General features: G+C 45.4%; 1 protein-coding gene across 6 annotated transcripts in view; it reads left to right on the forward strand.

Annotated features, from left to right (window-relative positions):
- Nucleotides 1-13478, forward strand: part of runx2b (RUNX family transcription factor 2b) — a 122287-nt gene that overhangs the window by 92316 nt on the left and 16493 nt on the right. For all 6 annotated transcript variants that reach the window (XM_037087476.1, XM_037087471.1, XM_037087472.1 and 3 more), the window contains 3 exons: nt 8554-8816; nt 10297-10453; nt 12394-12498. In XM_037087476.1, coding sequence (XP_036943371.1) covers nt 8554-8816; nt 10297-10453; nt 12394-12498 — 525 coding nt within the window. The remainder of the gene's footprint in view (nt 1-8553; nt 8817-10296; nt 10454-12393; nt 12499-13478) is intronic.

Here is a 13478-nt window from a genome sequence, read left to right on the forward strand (position 1 = left end):
GTGTGTGTGTGTGTGTGTGTGGAAAATACAGGGTCATGGGTCACATAATCAGACAATAGTCATTTATCTTCTGTGAAATCATGTTTTCCCTCAACTTTCATGATGTTTTCCTCCGTTGAACTCTCTTTTCCAAAGATGGCTGGAATTGATTTTGTCTGAGGACATCTCAGGCTGCGAGCTCTGAAAGTGAACTCCATCCACCCTTCGCTTCGCTTCCCCCTCCACACCCCCACCTTGTTGTGAGTCATCTCTGACCAGTAGCCTAATAGGCTCAGTGTAATTACAGGCTAAGGTTTTTGGGCATCTCTGAGTGTGCTACATCAACGGTGACATCCTCAAGTTAAATTGTTAACTCATTCAGCGCACCGAGCAAAAAGATGCTGCATGTCACGCCCTGCGAAACGTTCACAAATCGATGCTTCCCGTGGCAATTTTTGACATTTATGCTTTTTAGAATTTGATCTAGTACGTAGGGCTCCGGGTCGCAGAGTTCAGGCTCAGTGTTTTGGAGCTCCTCCGAGCTGGACCGGAATCAGGAAGAGATCAGGAAAAAAAGAAAAGGAGAGCAAGATCCAAACCCTCGGAAGTTGCGTGCCATTGCTTGTTGCACGCCCGGTGCTGTGGCTGCATGCGGTTTCTGCCCAGTGCTGCGTTTTCATTTCCTGTTTATCTGATTGGCTGTTGTCTCGATGCTGGACATACTGACTGACAGGCTTGACGTTGATTACCCCCCAGAAATGAAGTAGCAAAGCGCTGCCAGGGCTTCGTCGTAAGGTTTCCGATGTGGGCTCACTTGCTGTCAGTAAAATTCATGATACCCAGTCTGTAGAGATGGCCAAGCTAAACAGATAGTATATTTAATACATTTAAATGCTCCGGGACAAGAAATGTATGGTACATTTAAAGGCGTGGGTTTACAGCGTCTATGTTTATGTCTGTGTGCAATTGAGGATCCATAACAGACTTTCCCCCCCTCCATCTGGCCCGCCTCTACGGCTCCTTACATCAATTTGGACCCAGTGCACCTGGACATTCCTCCACCCTGCCTCCATGCATATACATACATACATCCCTGCCTCCTGTCTCCTTCCTCTCCCTCCCCGACTCCGGCCGCTGCCCGTCCTGTCTTGCCTTCCTCCAATCGTAACGGGAGTGGTGGAAACGGGCGAGTGATAGCCGATAGCCCCCCTGCGAGTGCTAGTCTGGGCCGCTGCCTGTTTGCCTCTCAGCGCGTAGTCACTCTATCTATCTCGCCTGTGCCTCCCTACCTCACATAAATCATCCACAATCCGACTACACGGACAGGGAGAACAGAGAGAAATCTCCCCCTATAAATCTGGTATTAGTTTTACCTCGCATAATGAACACAGGGCTAAACGGTCCTGGATACATGAGAACAGCATGTCTTGCAGATGTACTATAAATATTTTGATACTAGCCGGCTAGTTTGCAGAGGGGAAGTAGACCAGTGAAATACACAGAGGAAGGGAAAAGTGTAAAGTGGAATGTTGGCCTAGCCCGAGTGTCTGTATTGTCTTTAGCACCTACAGAGTGTCTCGGTCCAAGAAAAACGCTCTTTACGGGGTTCCTGTTCCCAGCTGTGGTCCGGTACCACTCCTGGATACGCTGCGTTTCCTTCAAGCCAATCCTTCAAACTGGTCTCCAAGGAGGAGGGCTCATTGTTTGATTAATAGCACGATCAGACCTGATTGAGTGATAGATGGTTTGAAGGGGAAACCGGCACGCCGTGGGGACGCTCTGGGACCGAGTCTGGGAAAGGCGGCTCCGGGGAGGGTTTGATTGGTGGAACAGCTGAATTAAAGCGAAGGACTAATATGAGCAGAGCTAATGACACAAAGGCTGCACAGAGCCGGGCCGGCCAAATACTCCCGATGACTGTAAAGATATTTTGTTGCAGCTATGTAAAGACAAACCGTAACATACACACATACCCATAGAAAAGTGGAAAAACTGAAATGCCATGTTTCTGGCCTCGGCCCCGGGCACTGTCACCCTACCCCATCAAAGAGCCACACACACACACACACACACACACACACACACACACACACACACAAACTACAACTACAGTCTTACACATGCACAGTTCTAGCGCTGTGACAGCAGGTGGTGTGTGACACGTCAACATCTGAAGGCTCCCTGGCAGACGGAGAAGGGTTTCTCAGCTCCAGTCGCTCAGATCTATCATTGGGACTCTTTAATGGCAGCCTTCGTCACATATTACTGCTTTATTTTCTCCTCGCCATCTCCCAGCCCGCAGAGGTTCCTTTTTTGTTCCTATTTTTAAGTACAAGTGATCTCAATTAGGGACCTCCATGAAGGCGGTAGGCGGCAGACAGTCAGAGCAATAAGAGCAGAGAGGAAATTGTCTTTATACCCCCCTCCCTCCCTCCTTCTCTCCTTCCCTCCCTCCCTCCCTCCTTTTCTACCCTCCTGCCACAAGCAGTGAGCAGCCGCCCCCTCCGTGTCTCCATCTCTTTCCATGCTTCTCTCTGCCTTTTCCAGAACAGAGTGAAATATCAGACAAACTCCCGTCTGCATCTCGCTTTTTTGTCTCGCTGAGACAGAAGTACATCAGACTCTGTAGGCACAGCCACTCCAGCCACCTCAAAGTCTTAATACTAAAGAAACTTGGACTGCACTCTTTGAAAAGTGTTTGCTCAGTAACATGCGCAACGCACACACCGCAGAACGTGCCGTCCCCGTCCTAACGGTTCACGGTGATGTCACGGGCTCGGTGACAAACAGTCATTAAAGGCTTAGAAGTGATCTGGGATCAGTGCGTGGATGTGAGTCGGCGAGGTTGTGTCGATGAGGTCAGGAGGAGTTAAGTTTCTGCACGTCGTCATCCTCCTCCGCTGGCTTGCTGCTTCACTAATTGACTGCCCCGTTGGCCGGCAACCAGCCCGAGTCCAGCTAACTGACCAACAGGCTAGTTTTGTGGCTGCATTTCTCCTCCACCACCCCATCCCAGGTTGTTTTTGGTTGATTGGCTAGTAGACTGGATCTTTGGCCGCTTTGCTGCCCAGCCTGGTGGGCTGGTTGATTGGTTAGCTGGCAGTGCCGACTGGCTGGTGGCCTGCCAAACATGGAAACATCCCGTTAGAGCTGAAAGAGCCTGGGCCTCGTCACAGCGCTCCTCTAGAAAGCTATAATTAAGTGTCTTGAAAAATGCACCACTGTGAAATGTAGCCTTAATCCTGAGTCTTAAGTGGCTGTACTTTTCCTCTTGAATGATGAGAGCGTGTGCTTGTGTAAAGGAGAGGGAGAGTGTTGCTCTCGTGTTATTATTGTTTTTCTTCATGTAGGAGTTAAATGTGTAGTTATTGTCAAATATGGACGAACATGAACTCATACAGCGCGGCGTGTCCCGCTTCAACCGTAAGATGTAACTGTTGCTGTACCTTCAAGCTCCCATCGTCTCTCCTGATGAGGTTTAAATAGTAGAGCAACATCTATTCACCAATTTACAATTATGAAATTGATCGCACACTATTTCAATAACTGTTTAATCGGTTTGAGTCATTTTTGAAGCACAGTCAAAGTCAGAATTCTCTGATTTCAGCCTCTTAAATGTCATTTTTCTTCTGGTTTCTTTACTCCGCTGTGACAGTAAACTGAACGTGAAACAAAACTTTTAAAGATGTCACCCTGGTTTTAGGAAAACGCCGACATTTTCTACCATTCTCAGAGTTTTCGCAGGTAAAGCAATATTTTTAAGAAAAGGACAGACTGACAATTATAATTGTTGATTTTTGTGTCCAGCATATTCTCATGAAGTAATAAAAACACTGATATCGATTTAAACACTTGTGAAACTGATACGTAAAATAAACTAGATATGTTACAGTTTAACATATACACTTTTCTGCATTATAATCTCTAACCTATGGGGTAACACATACAGATATCTCTCTGTTAGGCCGATGTTGTCTGATGATTTGAGCTCTGATCGTTAGTTTCAGCCCGAGTTAACGGCGAGGATGTGAGCGTGTGTTTGTTTGTGTCAAAGCAGAAGACAGATGTGAAGAAGTTGACAGTTAACAAAAAAAAAAAAAGACAAGGGAAGAGAGGAGTTTCAGCATGGTTAGCTCGCTGTCAACATTATAGACAGCGTGTGTTCGTACATATTAGCGGTTCACACAGTCTTTGGGATTCCAAGTGGGAATGAGAACAGAAACTTTTTTTATTATGCGCTTGATATCTCGACAGGAAAATTAGCCAGAGAGTGTCAGCTGAGTTTGATTTTTATTGAAAACAAATAATTGAAACTGAGCGGCAGAAATACAATATTACCATAAATCATAAAACGCACATCCTGCTCAATGTGGTATACTGTGGTTCTTCACTGTTAGTGACTTCTCCTACTGTGCAATGACTCCAAGCCAGTGTAACACAGTAGATGAATAATACCAGAGCTGAGAGAGACGATCCAGCTGTGCACCAGGCGAGCAGCAGCCGCAACTGAACTGAACAGCTTTATGCTAGATTCATTACTACATAATATTAAGTCTGTTAATACTGAGTGGGGTAGGTCATATATCCGCAAAGTCCAATACTGCTTTTAGGTTCCAGCATTCACATTTAATCAAAAGTTGAATTCTGGGCTGGGTTTAATCCAGGACACCGAAGCGGGGAAGTGGTATTTTTTGATTGAACAGTGTATTCTGGCACATTAACGCCTTCTCTGGTGTCTCCCTCACATCTCCAGGACATCAAAACGACGTTTTTTTAAACTCAGAGGTCGCCCTACCTCTGACTGACAGAGAGCCAGACAGCAGGCCCTTTAGTGTATGAACGCGGGCTGTATCCTGTAGGGAGCTGGAAGACAGATGCTGGACGTACAGCGGAGAGGCAAAGCGGAGTCAGATGGGACAAACACTCTTTGATGAGCCGAGCTTGTCAGGGTTTAAGTCACGACTACGCCGGGGTGGAGGGATGTGGGGGTGGTGGGGGGGCAGCGATTGGGGCCTGGCTCTTCCTGGCGCTCCCTCTGATGAGACAATAACAGAGTGCAGAAAATTGTAAATTAAGACTGATTGCTTGGCCCCAAAAAATGTGGCTGTTAAGTGGAGTGTGTGGATAAGATCGGGATGTGAATTTTTAAATAATGCAGCCACTGATGTGTCTTTTATGAATAAACCCCTCCAAAAAAAAAAAGAAAGAAAGAAAGAAAGCAGCTCCAACATTAAACTCCAGTTCAAACATATATGCGTTCAGAATAATTAAATTGATGGCATGAAATTGAGTCAGCGTTTGTTATTATTTCATCCCTGACATTTCCTAAATTAAATTCCACTGCAACATTAAGGATGTTTTCCACATTACCCCAAATGTATTCGGTGGTGAATAAGTGATATTATCGGAGCTGAAACTCAACTCTTGTCGGAATAGCCCGGCTCCACGGTTCCTGCAAGGCCATGTTTATCACTATTACAGATTTAATTACTACTATTCACATTTATCCATCCATGAATTGTTAGTTGATCTTTGAGAATGTTGGACAATGTGAACCATATTTCTGGCGTTTGGGGCACACGGAGGGGAAGTGTAACTCAATCACTCTTTTTTTTTTTTTTTCCCCTCCTCCCCGTCCACATGACGAGGTGCCAGATGCGTGTCAGTGCTTTCAGACTTTATATATATATCCCTCCCACATCCTCACACACACACACACACACACACACACACACACACACGCTACAAGACATATATGCATGTGCACACCCACGTACATACATACTTATGAAACACAAGACGTTATTTCAAGTTACTTTCAGTACCCGTGCTTTAATACTTCTTTATTCTCTCAATCCAGAAAATCTTATTTTAAAATGTATAACTTTACAGCATGAAAACAAGCCGCAAAAGACCCAAATAACCTGACAGCTGTGCCTCCTAGTAGTCCCTCTTTTTTTTATTTTGAAACAGGCCCAGAGTATCAAAGGCCTTTGTCTTTAAGAGTCGCTGCAATAAAAAGTCCTGTTTGGGAGCGATGGAAAAAAAGTGGCAATACACATGCTGCTGTGTGATGTGGCACTCAAAAAAGGCTTATTGGGAGACTGATGGGTAATCAGGGCAGAGGGTGGGGAGGGCTGATGAGAGCCGGCTGAGATACGGAGGCTCACGGAGGGTAGATGATGCCCTCTACAGTAGACACAGGAGGGGCAGGCGAAGCACGGCCTTCCTCACCAAACTGCCTTCAGAAGCAGCATCCCATCCAAAATCTGAGGCGTCTCAGCGCTGAAAATAAAAGCATGACATTATTTTAACATTTTTAAATGAGCACTTTTTTTTTTTCTTACAGTGGGAAGTTTATAACGTGGTGGTGTCAAGACGAGATTCATGATTTTTTAAAATAAGATTTGGTCGTAAAATAGGATTTTTTTTGTTACGTCACTTTTTTCTAGCTTTGATTTTAAATTGTATGATTTTTTCATTATCATTTTTTTCAAGTATTTAAATCCTTTAATTACGTATAATAAGCAAGATCAAATCCTGCATTGAAAATATGACATGGTATAAAATATAATCAGACAAATTTACTAAAAGTATCAGAACAGAAGCAGAAAAATGGCCATCATGAGTTACACTGTATATATAAACTATTATATATTATATTAATAAATTAATGGAGGATTCTGTCTTGTGATTTAATGTGTGAGTAGAATGTTGTACTGTTAAATTGGTGGAGAAGGAGCTCATTGTACTAATTAATATAACCTATAATTTTTTTTTTAAGAAATCTCCAGAGTGAAGGTGTCACATAAATGTGGAGGAGTGAAAATATGCAACATTTCCCTCTGAGATGTAATTAAACTGAAGTATAAAGTAGCACAAAGGCAAAATACTCAAGTTCAGTACTTGAGTAAAAGTACTTAATTACATTCCGCCACAGTCTCATTGAATTATGCATATGAATGGTCCTGGATAGTCGCAGAGCTGCGCGTAATTACGCACCCAGGGGCTCGTATTTTTAAATGTACTGGATTTAAGATAATATTGCAGCTTTGAGACACAACAGACAGTGAAATTAAAGCTCACATAGTGTTACTGACTTCTCTCAAAGAGCCGTCTGTTTTCGGGACACGGCCGCATGTGTGCGTGAACATAAATTACAGCCGCGTGTCACGCAGAATACCTGTACACCTGCACAACAGCTCTCCCCTGCGACCGAGTGAAACTCTACTCCTGCAGGAGCCTCTACCTGACTCACCGCTCCCCGGTGACTCACTCACTCCCGCCGTATGGACTGTAACTCACTTCTCACCCGGTGCTCGGCTCTGCCATACTGTCGGGACGCAGCGGTAACGTTACAACGCGGACTGACGGACTTGACGCGTGTTTACTGACCGGACATGACCGTCCCCGGAGCGGGGAGCGCGCCGCTGGTCCGGGGGAGCGGTCACACGTCGGTACGTACAGCAGGCTGAGTGTGTGAACACTGTGCGAACTGTGAAAGAAACAAGGAGGGGGGGCAGAGAGAAAGGCGTGAAACGTGGCCCCATGTGTGTGTCATGAAGGTATAGACGTTACACGGAGACCTGTCCGCTCGTCTATATAGGCGTGATAGATTATGGCAGAGGGAATGGATCTGACTCCAGACACCACGTGTTGGAGTCGCATCAGCGCAATAATTGCTGGGCGCTCGAGCTATATAAACCACAAAAAGCCTGAGCACGGGAAACCCCGGCCTCCAAACACTAACCACATTTACGGCTACAAAAAACGGGATTCTATTTTCCGCCTCCTTCATCTCACCGGCGATGATTTTTTTTTTTTTTTCTCATCAACCTTTTTTAACCCTGTACACAAAAACCTGCGGCGCGGTCTGAGCGGAAAAATATGTTGAATTTGCAGGCGTCGCGGGGTGATACATAGCGCTGTTAAGTATTGTTAAAGCTTGTCCCTTTGACTTTGAAAACTTTTGTGCGTGTACATAGCCTGCGGGTCTTCTGAGAGCCTTTCAGTTTGGCACAAAGACTTCAATGACGCACCTGGAGCAGCAGCGCTTTGACTTGTCACCAAAGGAAGACAGACAAAAACTTTTTTGAGCATCTGGGTCGGCTGTTCTATTTTAGATCGGCTTTTTTGTAATTGTATAGCCTATTACGCGCTCGGACATTTATTTGATGTTATTTATATCCGCGCACGAGCAACTACGCCTGCGTTATGGCGCATGGACGCTTCCCCCGAGCAGCCTGAAAGAAAGAAAAAAAAAAGAGAGAGAGAGAGAGAGCTTGTCATTTAAAACATCATCAAGTTTTCGAGGCTTGTTTTTCTTGCCGGAGAAGTATATTTTCTGTCGTTTGAAGGCGCCCACTGAAGTTTGTAGTGGAGAGGGTTTTGAAACGCGCTCACAAAGTTTTCCATTGGCAGACGCGCTGAGGTTCAGCGAGCAGCGCCGCACACTCCCGACTTTTTCTCCCTGAGTTGTGTGAGAGAGAGAGAGAGAGAAAAGAAAAAGAGGAGCTGGGGAGCATTCGGTGCCTTTTTTGATAATCCACGCTGTTGTGATGCGAATTCCCGTAGATCCCAGCGCCAGTCGGAGGTTCAGTCCGCCGTCCAATAGCCTCCAGCCGGTCCCAGGGAAGATGAACGATGTGAGCTCTCCAGCCGGGCAGCCGGACGCAGCGGCGGCGGTGCCAAGACTGCGTCCCCACGAAAACCGCAGCATGGCCGAGATCATCGCCGACCACCCGGCCGAGCTGGTCCGGACCGACAGCCCCAACTTTCTGTGCTCGGTCCTGCCCTCCCACTGGCGGTGCAACAAGACGCTGCCTGTCGCCTTTAAGGTGAGTCCCGTCTCAGTGATGTGCTGCTGGAGGAGAAGAGGGGAAGCCCTGCGAGAGTCCGTGTTCACTGCAACCGCTAAACGAAAACGTGTTTTTTATAAAAGAGTGAACACCTGATTTTTCTTTTCAAACACAGATCAGTGGACAAATCCAGTTAATGTCTCACTGTCTGCAGTGTTGTGTTGTGTTTGTCCTCCTCCCTCACGTGTCAGTTTTACTTGGAGTCGCTGCTTTTATCACAGTTTCAGTAAATCTGTTGTTTTCTGATGTTTTTTAAAATGACAACAACAAAAAATTGCAGTGGTGTTGAGTGTGGGAGCTGGGATGTGATCCGGAAGTTTGTAATTTGTCACTTGACAAGCAAATTAAATTCAGTTAATTCATTTTCCGAAGAGGGAAGATGCATCAGAAAGAATGATTCAAAGGGCCAGGAAAAAAAAGTCAGTAAAATATATTTAGATATTGTTTTTTTCTTTTCATGCTTTTTGTAAACAAGCAACAGCTTCATGTTTTATCTTACCAACAATCATTTTATGTAGTAAAATATGATATTTGTGCCTCATTTAAAAATCTCTCCACAATTAAAGCTTTGTTTCCATGGTGATTAATGACAGTTTTCTATATTAGGATTTTTTTTTTTTAATTAAAGCCCATTTAAACCACTATCCTGATGATTATACTAAATTACTGTCATTTGTCTTCACATGTTGAGTTTAACTGAACTTTTAATGAGCAGAAAAGCAAACATAAAGAGATCCGTCTTAGTGCCGCAGAGACTAATTGTTTATACGTTTCAGGCCTCCTCCAGCATTTTTGAAGCCTTGATTTTTTTTTTTCTTTTTTCTTTTTTTTTTTCCTGCTCCCATGATAATTCAACTGAAAGGCCCTATTAATTACTTGACACATATTATTTAAAGGACGGATCAAAGACGCACCAAAGTGGAAATTTGTAGCTGCAGCCATAGCTCCAAATCAAATGTGACACATTTTAAAATATATGTGTTATTCAACCGTTCTTATTACTGCGGCTCTGTAATTATTGCTGCCCTGTAGGCCGACTCATGCTCCTTTTATCTCCATCCAGGAATCTAAATGATAACACGAGGCCGCGCCGCTTTTGTTTTAGAGGCTGCGCTTGAGAAGCAGAGTGAAATTAAATTCCATTTATCAACACGACGTAAAACAAGTCTGTCACATCAGCAAGACGACATCTTCTATCACTGAAACTGACAATGAAATTGAGGTTTGAGTTAATCAGATTTGTGACTTTTTAAACTGAAGCAATTCCTCCATTAAATTTTGTGCTCCAATGGTTTTTCTTATTTACTTTAACCGCAAACATGTTGTGGATGCATTCAATATTTTACCAATTTTGAGTCTCAGAAAGGAGGAATTAAAAAAAAAACAACCTGTAATCCCTTTAAACCTTGCCCCTAATAGTTCCTAACTTCCTGCCCTTTGACCTTTGTGCCCCTGACAGGTGGTTGCCCTGGGAGACATACCTGACGGGACCGTTGTCACAGTAATGGCGGGCAACGACGAGAACTACTCCGCCGAGCTGCGGAACGCCTCAGGTGTGATGAAGAACCAGGTCGCTCGATTCAACGACCTTCGCTTCGTGGGCCGCAGCGGCAGAGGTGAGGCCTGAAACACGATGTGCCCGACTCACTGCGCACTGCTACAACTCAGTGGGAGCTATTAGGTTCAGTGGTGTGGATTAGTGGTCACATTCCCATCGTGGCAACCACATAATGATCCCGAACTCGGGGCTCAAATCCCATCGCGAGTCTCCTGAAGTCTGAGCGGAGAATCATGTTGCATCCGCTCTCTTTGCTTTAAAATGAGGGGCTTTAATTTATTTTTCTTATCTTTGACAGAAACGCTTGTTAAACCCACCGCTTCCTACTTGGAATCTTTGCCCTTTGGTTGAATAAACAATGGTTTGGTGAAAGATGAGCGTCAGCCCAACATCAGCTGCATAACAAAGTCTTCGTTTTATCCCTAACCATAATGTTGACCTGAAATTACCCCGCTCTGTTCGGGTTTATCAGCCTGTTGGGTGGTGCTACAGCCTCCTGGCTGATCACACATTTCCTCAGGCAGTGAGGCAGAAGTAAAACTCTTATTGATTTAAAGAACATTCCCTGAATATTTGGTGTTGTACCAGCGTTGTTTTGCATCATCAGCCGTCTTTGTCACTGAATCATCTTATTCACGATTTGAATTTTGGCAGCTCTCACCCAAGCTCACCCTCGCTGGAAATATTTTCTTAGTGACGTGTAGTTTCTACAGGGCTGACAAAAAACGGTTGCTTTTGTTAAGTTTGATGGTGATAAGCGGAGTCAGCAGCTTCGCCAGTCCTCCACAGTTTCCTTCTCGGTTGGAGCTGGAGGAGGCAGATGAGCAGGAGGGGTGAGGGGCAACAAAGTGTAGAGAGCAGAGGAGGCGTGCTGGCTGTACCTGTTGCCACGGGGACCGTGTGTGTGTCCCCTTCGCTGTGACACAGAATCTGGTCACAGGAAGTGACATAGGAGCCAGGGGAGATCAGACTACGAGGTGTCTGAAATGAACACCGGGCAGTGACAGAGAGAAGTACAACCGATAGGATGTTAGATAGCTAAAAGTCATGCACAGAGAGGCGGGGGGAGAGCCAACAGAGACGGACTAAGATGGCGCCACAGTACGATGACAGCAAGGATGAATAGGACGGGATATTCAGAGAGTAATCGGATACGTGTGATAACATCTTTGGGATTAATTGTGTAGTAGCGTGCGGGATTGCCTCGAGAGTAGACCGCAGGTAACGGGCGACAAGAGTGATGATGGCGAGGAAGCAGAGACGTGACGCACTCAGTGTCCCACTTTATCTGCTTCACCCACATGCAGCTTATCTCAGCTCAGTGGATCACCTGTTGCACCTGTGATCTGCTATCTCCCAGAATCATCCCATCACTTCCTGGGAGGCGTGTTTATAGTGAAGCAGAGTGTGGAGCAGTGGAGCAGCGGTGGGGGGGGGGACTCACGTGGAGCTGGTCGCGACTGAGTGGACAGCTGCTCAGATGAGTCGCTACAGCAGACCTTCCCCCCGCCCGACTTCCTGTTTCCTGTGTGTAGCCATGGTTACACGACGCGTCTGCGTGCCTCCAGCGTTAGTGCTTATGCTGACTTGGCTGTTGCGCTCTGATTCATAACATTCCTCGTGGATGCACATTCGGAGCATACGCGCACACACAAGCACACTCAACCCCAAGGCAGCAACTGCTGGGGATTATCGAGAGAGGAAGTGACTATTAAAATGCCTCTCGCCCACTCACACTGCGTTAGACAGGGAGAAAGTCTGGATAACAAGATACTGGCTCCTCCAGTCAATCTCCCATTTAGACTCTGCCAAGGAACCTAAATAGAGCCTCTCAAACACCACTCTGTCTGACGTTACTCTAAGTCGATTTTTCCCAGTTTGTATTGGCCATTATGTGATGACAACCACACTTGTGACTTGGGGATGGTTTGGCAATGAATGCAGGTCATTGTCTTTTCAGATGTGTGTGTCATTTGATGTTGTTTGATGTCACCACAGGCAAGAGCTTCACGCTGACAATCACAGTATTCACCAACCCACCACAAGTGGCCACTTACCACCGAGCCATAAAGGTCACCGTGGATGGACCACGTGAGCCCAGGAGTGAGTACAAAGGCACGCACATACAGTACAGACAAACATACTACAACCTTTATTTTGTTGTAAAAAGAATCACACCGGTGATCTTGTATTGTGCTTAAAATGTGGGGGGATTCAGAAGAAACAGGGATAGAGAAAAACTACCCTGTGTTTTAGTGCCTAAGCTCCCTTAAATTCAGAAGCACTGGATCCTACATTTCCCATAATGCAGCTAAATAGCATCTTTCATCAGTAACTCCCAGACCTCTGAAACGCCCACTTCATTAAAACCTCCAGATTTTAACAGATATTACACAGCCACAAGCTGAGTTAATGAAAAAAAGCTTTCCAAAGCTCCCTTCACAGAAGACATTTTACTTGTATACAAGGAAACTACACTTCAGAATCAGCGGAGTGCCCCTTTAACTGAGCTGTGGGTGTGCAGCTAGGCCGTGGCAGCTAAAGCCCAGCTAAAAAAGGTGACGCTCTAATAAAACAAGTTAATTAACAACAAAACAAAGTTTTACTGGAAAAAGTTCTGAATGTGTTAATTAGCAATCAACAGGCCTTTAATTAAAATGACTTCTCAGAAAGCAGCTCAGCGTCCCATGTGACAGTTTGAGAGAGCGAAGAGAAATAAAAAAAAAGAGTGAGGCAGAATATTCCTGAGAGGGTACACTGGGTAGCAGAGTGCTAGCATCAGCTCCTTTTAATGGGCCATATAAAAACAACTGAGGAGAAAAAAAAAACTTTACTATAGCCGTCAGTGCCAACTGGTCTGGCATGCAGCTGTTTCCCCATCCCTCCTCCCTATTCATAAAAAAAAAAAAAAAAAAACATATTCTCATCTCACGGCGTCTCAATGAACAATATCACATCACAAACAACCCGCCCGCCTGCCTGGCCCGTCACATATGGCACCAGGGCGAGCAGAGACACAGAGGAGCCGGGAGACAGTAGGATTACTACCACCATCAGTCTCCGTTGTAGGAAACCTGCTCGTG

The sequence above is a fragment of the Acanthopagrus latus genome, chromosome 22 (assembly GCF_904848185.1).
Source record: "Acanthopagrus latus isolate v.2019 chromosome 22, fAcaLat1.1, whole genome shotgun sequence".
Taxonomy (NCBI): Eukaryota; Metazoa; Chordata; class Actinopteri; order Spariformes; family Sparidae; genus Acanthopagrus; species Acanthopagrus latus.